This window comes from Dromiciops gliroides, chromosome 1 (assembly GCF_019393635.1).
Source record: "Dromiciops gliroides isolate mDroGli1 chromosome 1, mDroGli1.pri, whole genome shotgun sequence".
Taxonomy (NCBI): Eukaryota; Metazoa; Chordata; class Mammalia; order Microbiotheria; family Microbiotheriidae; genus Dromiciops; species Dromiciops gliroides.
This window is the reverse complement of record NC_057861.1, coordinates 631,505,799-631,517,967: the sequence shown is the minus strand read 5'-3', so window position 1 is coordinate 631,517,967 and position 12,169 is coordinate 631,505,799. Positions and strand designations below refer to the sequence as shown.

General features: G+C 45.9%; 1 protein-coding gene across 1 annotated transcript in view; it reads left to right on the top strand.

The window, feature by feature from the left end:
- Positions 1-8,113, top strand: part of HS3ST6 (heparan sulfate-glucosamine 3-sulfotransferase 6) — a 32,901-nt gene extending 24,788 nt beyond the window's left edge. The window contains 5 exon segments of the mRNA XM_043979274.1: positions 7,211-7,301; positions 7,303-7,498; positions 7,501-7,651; positions 7,653-7,677; positions 7,679-8,113. Of these exon segments, the coding sequence (XP_043835209.1) occupies positions 7,211-7,301; positions 7,303-7,498; positions 7,501-7,651; positions 7,653-7,677; positions 7,679-8,029 (814 nt within the window). The 3' untranslated portion in view covers positions 8,030-8,113.
- The last annotated feature ends 4,056 nt before the right edge of the window (positions 8,114-12,169 follow it).

Genomic DNA, 12,169 nt, shown 5'->3' with positions numbered 1-12,169 from the left:
TGAGCTCTACCCAGGATGATATATTGAGAATTCCCTGCGAAAGCACTTTTTGAGATGTTGACAACCAACTCACCACACCAGTACCATAACTCATGTGAAGACCTAAGAGGTCTTCAGTGATCACATGCCCAACATGAACCAAAAGTGGGATATGGCTTTTAATCTTAGGGGTGTGTGTGTGTGTGCGAGTGCGCTCGAGTATGTATGTATGTATGTAAATGTGCAGGATGAGAGAGGGAATGTGATTATCCCAGTATCTTCTAATAGGAGAAGACCTTACCTGGGGGTATTGTACACAGTGCTGAGAGTCCCACTTTAGAGAGACATGGACAAGTGGAAGGATGTGTCTGATGGGGAGTGTAACCAGGGTGATGAGGGAGGAGTCTTAAGATCACACCAAAGGAAGATCATTTGAAGACGCTCAGGGCGTTTTTTAGCTTAGAGTGTATGCAGCAGCTGTCTTCAAATATCTGAAGGTCTCTCCACGGGGTAGAAGGATTAGGGTTGCTCTCTCAGAGGGGAGAAGAGGGATCAGTGGGAGGAATTTACAGGGTTCTGGATTCTTAGTTCTGGGTGATAGGTTTCACAGGCTGGAATTGGTCCCAGGGTGGGGTTGATGGGAGAACCCGAATGCCAACCTGAAACAGAAAGGCAGGGGCTGCAGGGTGCGCCTGCCCCATCAGGCTTATTTGGCCCAAGGAGAGGGGCAACGCTGCATGCTTCCAGGATGGCAGACGCCACTGAGATCTGAAATTTCCTTGGAATAAAATACGAGGGCTCTCAGGAATGAGCAGAAACCCTGCTTGCTGGCTTGTTTTGGGCTTTGGAAATTCATCTACAGGGATGGCAATTAGAGGGTCTGGGAGTCTGAGCTTGTTAACTCCTTTCCCGTTCTTCCATTCCCCTGCCATGCCTGAGTCAATAAAGCAGGCAGACTCAGAGGCATTTTGAGAGCTGTTAAGAGAGTGCCTGCCTGGTTCCCAGGGTGATCCCATCACCCTGGCACCCAATGTCATCACCTCGTCATTTGGCCATCTGGGATCACCCTATAGGTGTATCACCCTAGCTCTTCCCAAACCCCATGACTCTGGGGGGCTGCCACCTTGTAACTGGTATCCTTTGCCCCATTGCCAACATCACCATATAATAAATAAAACCTCACACTGCTTTAGTACTTTGTCATTTTCAAAGTGCTGTCCTCACAACAACTTTGAAATGGAAGTAGTTGCAAATGGTATTGTCCTCACTTTAAATATGGGAAGCCTGAGGCTGATCACAGAGCCAGTAAATTACCTAACTGGCCAACTGTAAGTTCAGGACTTTTTGCTACATCCTGCCTTCTCCTTCTCCTTCTCCTTCTCCTCCTCCTCCTCCTCCTCCTCCTCCTTCTCCTTCTCCTTCTCCTTCTTCGCAGGGCAATGAGAGTTAAGTGATTTGCCCAGGGTGACATGGCTAGTAAGTGTCAAGTGTCTGAGGCCAGATTTGAACTCAGGTCCCCCTGAATCCAGGGCTGGTGCTTTATCCACTGTGCCACCTGGCTGCCCCCGCTCCTGCTACCTTCTCTGCTGTTTTGGCGTGACTTGATCATCAGGGAGCCATCAGTTTCAGACATTGATGACCAGGGTGGGCCCTTTAGATGTCCAAGATGAGTTCTTTGTGGTCTTGGGGATGTGGTTCCCCGGGCTGAGGGAGGATTGTGAGCATCCACAGAATCTTAGGTGAGGAAATGAAAACTGTCCAAGGAGGGTCCCTGGGATCCTTGGACCAGTTGAGTGCATCCACTCAGCACTCCATTGGGCACACAGAGGGTTCTGCTTAGTATTGCGGAGCCACCTGGCAAAGGTTAATGAGAATTAGCAGGATCGTAATTAAAGGGAGTCTGTCAGTGGAGTGGAGGAGTCCAGGAAGATGTCCCTTATGGGAAGGAGGAGGGCTATCAGTAATTAATGGTGGTAATTTAGGGCAAGGTATGAGTTAATGAAAATGTACAGCAGAGTAATTACAGAGCATGGTGGGAGCCTTTGTGTAGGGGGAGAACCAGCACAGGCCCAGGATGGCTTCGGTTGAGTAGTTCAGAGAGGATTGATTGCCAAGGAAAAACTCCCAACTTTCACAGCCTCATGTCACTAAGAGCTATCTCTTATCTTTTTTTCCCTTCCTCTTTCCTACTATATCTGCTCTCCCCACCTTATTGAGGGGGATTGGAAATCCCTGTTGAACATCAGAGAGATTCCCCTACACCCCACCTGTCCCAAACTGGTCATCCCAGGTTCCTCCTACTCAAAGGTGGGGCTGTGCTGAGGGCGTGGTTGGTGTGGGGTAAGTGCTAGGCTAGGGTAAAAGAGAAATTACCTTTGCCCCAGCTTTCTCATTTTAAAGTGTTGCGTAGTTGGGGGAGAGAAAGGGAAGGAGAGGAGAAAGCGAATGTGGGTCTAAGTTGGGGGAGAAGGAAGTGGAAGTTAGGCTTCCTTCAACTGCCTGAGAAATCTAGCTTCATTGCTATCCTTAAGTATTGGAGAGCACTGAGCAAAGGACTGAATTCACATGGTAGGCTGGGTTCTGACCCCAGATCTACTCCTTGCTACCAGTATGAACTTGGATCTGTCGCTCATCTCTCTGGGCCTTTGTTTTCTTATTTGGAAAATGAGGATAAAGGGATTTCTCAGTGCTAAATCTTATGATCCTAGGTAATAGACATACTTAAGTACACGTTTTTAACCCAGGGTCTGGGAATTTCATTTTTTTTTTGGTATAACTGTATTTAGATTTATTTCCTTTGTAATTGTTTGCACTTTATTTTGTGTCAAAAAGGTGTCCAAAGGCATCACCAGATTGCCAAGGGGATCTTGGGCACACACAAGAAGGTTAGGAGTCTTTGCAATGGAAAGAATGTGTGGTGGTGGAGGGAGGGTCACAAGACCTGTTTTCTAGTCCAGCCACTAATTCATTTTATGACTTTGATAGCCTCTGTGGGCCTTGGTTTCTTCTTTTATAAAATGACAGCTTTGCGGGGAAGCTAGGTGGCGCAGTGGATAGAGCACCGGCCCTGGAGTCAGGAGTACCTGAGTTCAAATCCGGCCTCAGACACTTGACACTTACTAGCTATGTGACCCTGGGCAAGTCACTTAACCCTCAGTGCCCTGCCCCCACCCCCCCAAAAAATGACGACTTTGCACTAGCAATATGCTATCCTGTAAGACCATAAACTAGTCATGGTCTCTGGCCTCAGTTTCCTCATCTGTAAAATCAGGGAGTTGGGATAGGTGACCTCTGGGGTTCTGTCCGATGGCTGTGAAAACGACATTGGACCATTTGCTTAGCCATCTCCCTGGTTTTTGCTTAGGTTGTTTCCCAAGCTGGGCTGCTTTCCCCACTCCTGTTACCTGACTGTTCCCTGTGTTGTTAGTCCTGTAAGCTCACAAAGGGGCTGGGCCTCAGGCTGTCATCTGCCTCTTCCCAATGTAGCTGAACTAAGGAGCAGGCACAGACATTTGGATAGTGGGGAGAGTAAGTGTCTGATAAAGTACAAAGAGCAGAGAGCTTGAATGGCTTCTTTCTTCATTTCCGAAGTCCAGAAGGAGGCAGGCCTTGGTTCTCTTGTCTCCTGGCTGTGACCCTCTTCCATAGCCTAGGCGGAAGTCCAGCAGGAACATCTTGAGAATAAGTCCACAAACACTCACTGAGCAAACACCGGATGAAGAATCCCCATCAGCATCGTCTAGTGGGAAAGAATGTTGGATTTAGAAGCTGAAGACCAGGGTTCAAATCTGACTGGCATCTGGGTGTGTTGTTAACTTCTCTGCTTCTTTTTCCTCATCTATAAGATGAGGGGATTGGATTAGATGCCCTCTCTATCTCCAACTCTCAATCTATGAAATGATTTAGTCCTTAATAATAATAATAATAATAATAATCCTTAATCCCGCCCCCTAAGTCTTCTGGCTATAAATCTTTGATCATCGAGGCATGGGTTGGGTTTTTTTCTGACAGGAGGTGAGAAATTCTGTCTCCATGAGTTAGCTCCAGGAGTTTTATTTTGAGGCAAGAGCAAGGGAAGAGGGTGCGAGGAGAGAAAAGGAGACACGTTCCCGTGGTGTTCCTGGCAGATAGAGCACTGGACACAGCTCAAGACAGCCCAGTGCCCAAACCAGCTTGTTTTGTGTGTGTGTGTGTGTATGGGGGGGGGTGTCCTGTGGTTTATAGGAGCTTTTCAGAAGAGCCTCTGGCCCCCCAGAGGGGCAGCCTCATTGTCTGAGGGGCAGTCACGCTGTAAGGAAACAAGACCCGAGGCAGGAAACAGGAGGGGCCAGAGTCCATTCCAACTTTTATACATCCACTGCTTGATGCTCAATGAGCAAGGTCCCCAAAGCAGTTGGGAAACAGCTCTTTCTGCACTTCTACCCCTGCCTCCCTTCCAAGCCTGGCCCAGATAATTCAATTCAACAAATTCTGCAAACATTTACTGAGTGCCTCCTGCAGCCTAACCTTTTAGCGCTCTGTAATTGTTTCCTGTGTGAGTTTTGTCTCCCCGGCCAGACCCCGAGCTCAGCCCGATCCCTCTCTTGTCTCCCCTGCAGAATTAGGCTCTATAAATGCTTGTCAGATAAATGAATGACTAGATGGATGGACGGTCCTGACCCTCTACCCCACCGATCACGAGGCCAGGGGCTCTGAGCTGTGTCCCCAGGAGTGGGAACGGGCAGCATTAGCTACACTCTCGGCTCTGTTCATCTTAGGATCAATGGTGGGCATTTGTAAAGTGGCTAGGGAAGCTGGCTCTTCAGCTGGGGTGAAGGGTTAGTCTATGACTGAGACTAGAGGTCAGGCGGGGGCCAGAGGCGGGGTTCAGTCTGAGACCTGGATTTTAAGATTTAGAGCCATAGGCAACCTCTAGAGATCACTTAGGCCAACCCCTTCACTTTATAAATGAAATTGAGGCTCAGAGAGGTTAAGCTAGTTGTCTGGAGGTGACATAGCTAGCAAGTATCTGGGCAGAGATTTGAACCTATGCTTTCTGGCTAAGACATAGAGCTGGGTGATGATGCTTCCCTTCACATTCCCAGCCTTCCCCATATTTGCTTCTAAGACTGGATGTATGCAGTGATTGTTGTGTACCCTGGAAGGTATCTCAGATAATGAAGATATAATTGAAGGGGAGGAGTGACCATATGGTTATGTTCATTGGGTATTTTCTGGTCCCAGGGGCCCAGATATCTTTATTGCTCTTAGTTGGGTACTTTGACTGACCACTGGGGTTCTCTTAGATCTATCTCTGCCTGCCGCTACCATAGATTATCAGCTGGGAGGGATGGAGGAAAGTTCTGGAACTGGTCTGTGCTCCTGGGCTATCCTGTTTGGCCTGAGTGGAGTCAGTTCGTGATGATGGCTAGGGCTCTGTCTGTGTCCAGAGTTGGTCTAGAGTTAGCCTTTTGGGGGTAAGTTGGACTGCAGGTTGGGGCCAGATTGTGGGGAACCTGGAATACCATGCAGTGAAGGTTGCTTTTTCCTCTTTTGGACATTGGAGGACCTGGCAAGATTTTTGAGCTGGTAAATGATGGAATGAAAAAGTGTTTTAGGAAGATTAACTGTGTCTTCAGCATTGGTGCTCCCTGTGAAGAATGGTTGTGATAGCTGCAGCTATTACTGTTCCAATTAGTGATCTGTGTAGTAAAGCCCTAACGACTCCATCAGTCACTTCGATGGGGACTCTAATCACAGAGTTATAGACCATGAAGGAGATAAACCCTTCACCCTGCCCTGGCCCCCTAGGGCAATGGGTCCCCCCCTCCTTTGCCCCAGAAGACAAGTAGAGAGCAACTTTGATGCCTCCCCCCTGAGGGTTATAGGATCTGCTCCAATCTCCTTATTTTATAGAGGAGAAAATGAGGCCCCAAAGAGATAAGGTGCATTTAAAATTTTTAATTTGGGGGGGGGAGCAGGGCAATGGGGGTTAAGTGACTTGCCCAGGGTCACTCAGCTAGTATGTGTCAAGTGTCTGAAGCCGGATTTGAACTCAGGTACTCCTGAATCCAGGGCTGGTGTTTTATCCACTGCCCCACCTAGCTGCCCTGAGGTGCATTTTAGGTAATAAGTCTCAGGGTCAGGATTTGAATCTAGGCCTTCAGATTTCCAATCTAACGCTCTTTACACTGCCCTTTGTAAGCTACGAGTTCGATTTCGATGGAATGTGGCCAGGATGTCTGTCCTGTGGTGGTAGATCTAAGGGTGTGGGAAGACTATGGATGTTGAAATAACTCCCTTTTCTAGGTAGAGAAGTGGGAGGGCTGCAGGGACCAGAAGATGTGGCCAGTCTTTTGGTTTGTTTTGCTTAGCTACTTTGTTATAAAGGAGAATTCTCCATTTGGAAGGACGGGACAGTTACTGAGGAATGACAGTATTGTTTTTGAAGAAAAAGAAGATTGACCTCAGACCCCTCTCTATACAAAGTCCCACATGAATGGACTAGGAAACTGATGTCTAGATCTCATTCAGATGAACCGTACCAGGATAAAAGTAGATGGTCCAAATCTCAAAACTAGTGGTTAGGCTTAGAGCAAATGATCTGTCTGGAGCTTCTGAAAGGAGATTTCCTTTTTTTCTTCAATTTTTTAACATTTTTATTAAAGTTTTGAGTTCTAAATTCTATACCCCTGCCCCCAAAGGGTAAGGTAGATATAGGTTATACATATGCAGTTATGTAAAACGTTTCCATATATTGTATGAGAAGACTCAAAAGAAAAAAAAATGAGAGAGAAAGTGAAAAATAGCATGCTCCAGTCTCTATTCAATCAATATCTGTTCTTTCTCTGGAGGCAGATAGTATGTTTCCTCATTAGTTAAAAGGAGATTTCTGAAGCCGACTTAACTGGGTGTTTGTCTTTCCAGTCTCCAGGGTCCCCCCAAGCTGCCCTCCTGTTACTTATACAATATGGACTGCTCTGTGGGATCTGCTTTGGAGAGGAGACATGGTCCTCATTTTATGGGGGCCTGCTCTGATCTAAGGGAGTGGCTGATCTAAGGAAGGAGAAATAATGCCTGACATTGAACCAAAAAAATTAGAGAGCTATTGTAGTTCAACTCCTTAAATTTTACAGATGAGAAAACTGAAGCCCAGCAGTTTGGGAGAGCCCTGGTTGGGGGATGGCTAGAGGGTGTGTAGGGAGATCCTAAAACAACTTGTTCATATGTGCCCTGCCTCTTGTCTCCCCAGAAGCCTGATGCCACGGACACTGGATGGCCAGATCACCATGGAGAAGACCCCCAGCTACTTTGTGACTAAGGAGGCCCCCCGGCGCATACACAAACATGTCGCAGGACACCAAACTGATCGTGGTTGTACGAAACCCTGTTACACGGGCCATTTCGGACTACCATCAGACATTGTCCAAGAACCCATCCATTCCGAGCTTCCAGGCACTGGCCTTCCGAAATGGCAGTACTGGGCTGGTCGATACTGCATGGAGTGCTGTGCGCATTGGCATCTACGCCAAGCACCTGGACAATGGCTGCAGTACTTCCCCCTGTCCCACTTCCTTTTTGTGAGCGGTGAGAGGCTGGTGAGTGACCCAGCTGGGGAGATGGGCCGAGTGCAGGATTTCCTGGGTCTCAAGAGGGTCGTAACAGACAAGCACTTCTATTTCAACGAGACAAAGGCTTCCTTGCCTGAAGAAGCCAGAAAGGCAGCAGCCGCCCTCGATGTCTGGGCAAGTCCAAGGGCCGACCCCACCCCCACATCGAGGAACACGTGGTCCAGCGCCTTCGAGAGTTTTATCGGCCCTTCAACCTCAAGTTCTACCAGATGACTGGGCAGACTTTGGGTGGACTGAGCCACAACTATGGGTACCCTAATGGTAGTGGGGTAGGATGGGGAGCCCCTGAGCCGGGGCAGGGGCTGCCAAGAGCAGTGAGGGTCACAGCCAAGAAAGGGGAAGCTCTCAGAAGACACCCATACTGGCCTGCCTTGGACTCAAGCCTAGCACCAGGCATTGGAAAGTTTGACAATGGTTCTAATTTATATCCGCTCTCCTAGTAGAGAGCAAACAATTGTACACTTACTGCGTAGAGAGAGATATTTAAGAACATAAAACAGTCAGATAAATATTCTTCCACATAACCCTTGTGGTCTCTATTGCCTGGATATGCTTTTGGGAGGGGAGGAAAAGTGGGGATGATGGTGAGGACTGAATTTTAATTTTTTCATATTGGTGTAGCTCATGGTCATTGGAAGCGTAGTCCCCTGTTTTGAGAATAATTTGGTGGGGGGGCCCTGGCAGGAGCCAGAAGGATAGGGACTGGACTGTGAGCCAAACAACTTCATTCTGTGCTTCCCCCAGAAAGTGCCTAGCCCTGGTGCCTAGCTGATAGCTGACCATGTCACCCAAATAATCCAAATTTCCATATCGCCCCCCCCCCATACACAACCTATTACCACAAACATTAGCCTCTAAATTATTATATTATTATTATTTTGGGGTGAGGCAATTGGGGTTAAGTGACTTGCCCAGGGTCACACAGCTAGTAAGTGTTAGTGTCTGAGGCCGGATTTTGAAACTCAGGTCCTCCTGAATCAGGGCCGGTGCTCTATCTACTGTGCCACCTAGCTGCCCCTCTAAATTCTTATCCTCTGCTGATTCCTCACCTTAAATCTTATCCCTAAAACCTTCTCACCCTAAACTCAATCCTCATTTCCTGTCATCACCTACCACTGGGACCCCTTACCAAAACCTTCATCCCTCATTAACCTTCATTCACCACACTGGACCCTTTACCCCTCCCTCCCAAACTTCATCTCCCATTCACCTCATCCCAAACTTAGTCACTCACCCCCTATCAAGCCCTCTCTTCTGTGCCAAACTCTTCATCTCCCTAATCTTTATCCTCTACATGCCCCGCCTCCTCACAGAATCACAGAAACTGAGAGTTGGAAGGGATCTTGGAGGTCATTCATTTAAAGACATCCCTGAATAGGAATTCCCTTTTACAATATTCCTGACAGGGGCATCCACCCTCCATATGAAGACCTCATTAAAAGGAATCCACTATCTCCCAAAGCAACCCATTCTGCTTTGGTTAAACTCTTTTCAGGAAGTTTTACTTTCATCAACCTTAAATCTCTCTCCCTGCAGCTTCTTCCCGTTGCTTCTAATTTTGCCCTCAGAGGCCAAGAAAAACAAATCTAATCCCCCATCTGCTGGAAAGTCCTTTTAAATACTCGAAGACAGCTATCATGTTCCCTCTAAATCTCCCTTTTTCTAGGCTAAACATCCTTGCTCCCTTCAACCAGCTCTCATAACGGCATGGTCTTTGGGGCCCTCAAGATCCTGATAGCCTTCTTCCGACTTGTGGGAGACAGGATTTCTCACCTTTTGTTGGAACCGCCCCCCCCCCAACCCATGCTTCAGAGATCAAAGATTTAGAGCTAACAGAGACTTCAGAGGTCAGCTAGTGCAATCCCTTCAGTTTATAGATGAGGAAACTGAGACCCAAAGATATTAGATGACTTGCCCAGGGTCACACAGGTGGTTAAGTATCAAAGTTGAACCCATGTCTTCCTAGGTCTGAGACTAACTGTCTATCCACTATGTCAGACTACTTCTTCTGGCATAATCAGCCAGTTAATGATTTTTTTTTTTGTCAATTCAGTTTAACAAACAATTATTATATGCCTGCTGTATGCAAGGCACTGTTAAATACTGAGAATGAAGGAAAAAAAGAGCTCCCTAACCTCAAGAAACTTATTATTCTACTGAGAGATATTGTGTTGTGGGAGATGAGATTTTGTGGGGGTCAAAAAAGAGTATGTGGAATGGGTGGCCATATGAGTGAATCTTGAAGGTAGTTAAGGATCCTGAAAGATGGAATGAAGAGGGAGTGCTTTCCAAGGATGGAGAATAGGCTGTGCAAATATACCAAGGGAGGAAGATGGTATGTCAATTTTAGCATCAGATAATAGTTCAGTTTAGCTGGAAGATAGTGTGTGAAGGAGAGTAGTGGGAAATAAGCTAGAGAGGTAGATAGATTACGGAGAACCTTAAATAAACACGAAGGAGCTTGTGTTTTATTCCAGAAGCAATAGGAAGCCACTGGACTCCTTGGGTCTGGTTACTTAAACTAGTTCTTTGGGGTTTTTTGGGTTTTTTGTTTGTTTAGTTTGTTTGTTTGTGTTGGGGTGTGGCAATTGAGGTTAAAGTGACTTGCCCAGGTCACACAGCTAGTAAGTGTCAAGTGTTCTGAGGTCGGATTTTGAACTCAGGTCCTCCTGAATCCAGGGCTAGTGATTTCATCCACTGCGCCACCTAGCTGACGCCTTAACAGTTCTGAATAAATTTAACTGGAGCATCATCTAGCCACTCATCATTCCATCGTGTCCACAAGGATAACATGAGAGATTTTATTAATGCCTCACTGAAATTCAGTGTGCTATAGCTAAAGCATTCCCCTGCTTTGCACGTCCTAGTGACCCTGTTAAAAAGGAAATGAGATTAGTCTGGCATGACCTGTTCCTGTTGAAGTCAAGTGATCATCCTTCTTGGGTTGATTTCCTACCCCACCCTGCCCCAACCCTTCCAGAGTTTGAGATTAGTGGATCCTAGCTATCCTCTCTCTGAACCCTCTGAAATCTGCTCTCTCAATATCAGAAAGAACCTGCTTTCCTCTGCCCACAGTGTAACGGGGTGGTCCACATGCCCCAAAGGTTTCCATTGTTCCCTCTTTCAGCAATCAGTCTGGTCAGAACTCAGTTTTCCCATTAGGTGCATTCCTTTCATAGCTACCATTATGCTTTATTCATTTATTTATTTGCTCATTTATTTACTTGCTTAATAATTAATTTGTTGATTAATTGATTATGGAGCAATGAGGGTTAAGTGGACTTGCCCAGGGTCACACAGTTAGTATGTGTCAAGTGTCTGAGGTTCAGATTTTGAACTCAGGTCTTCCTGAATCTAGGGCTGGTGCTTTATCTATGTGCACCACCTAGCTGCCCACTATTTTAAATTTCTAATGAATACATTTTGGGGGGTTTTTCTGTTTAGAATTTTATTTTCCAAATTACATGTACAAAAAATTTTGACATCAATTTTTTTTTTAAAACTTTGTGTTCCAACTTCTCTTTCTCCCTTCTTCTCCCTGCCAAGAACTCAAGCAATTCAATATACGCCTATACATGTAGTAGTCATGCAAAACATCCTCCACATTAGCCAGGTTGTGAAGAAACAGACAAAACAAAACTTCAGATTAAGGAACTATCAAAAAATTTATGCTTCAATCTGTTTTCAGATACCATCAGTTCTTTCTCTATAGATGGATTGCATTTTTCATAAGACCTTTAGAGTTGTCTTGGATCATTGCATTTGCTGAAATAACCAAGTTATTCATAGCAGAACATCTCACAATAATACTGTTCTTTTGTATACAGTAGATTTCACTTTTGCATTGGCTCATGCAGGTCCCCTCCAGGTCTTTCTGATAGTATCCTGCTCATCTTTTTTTTTTTTTATAGTAAGCTACAATTAGATAAATTTTGTTTAAAACAAAGCACATTTCTCAGTGTAGCCTATCACCATCCCAACCCCTCCCTGACTCTCAACCATCCTTTATAACAAAGAATAAAAGAGGGTGGCAGCTAGATGGCACAGTGGCCAAAACACGGCCCTGGATTCAGGAGGACCTGAGTTCAAATCCAGCCTCAGACACTTGACACTTACTAGCTGTGTGACCCCTGGGCAAGTCACTTAACCCTCATTGCCCTGCCAAAAAAAAAAAAAAACCCAAAGAATAAAGAGAGAAAAAAACAGTTCAAGAAAACTAACCAGGACATTAACTAATTCATTCCTATATTTTAAGTGTCCTTTTGGAGATCTGGAATTTCATTCTCAGATGCCATCTTCTTAAAACCAGCTGTTCTTCACTTCCCAAGTCTGCTGTTCCCTTCTGAATCCCCCTCTTTTAAACAGTAAACAGTAGTTAAAGACAGTTGTACCCATAAGACCTTCAACTTTCTAGCCCTAGATCTCACATTCCTCAGGAATTCTTTTTGTGTTCCTTCTGGTAATTCATTTGTCACCACATGAATTTCCTGGAGTGGGTAGTGATCATAGGGCTTAATAATTCTTGAGGTTCTCCATCATATTCTAGATACCTGATCCAGATTACAGCAGACCTCTCTATT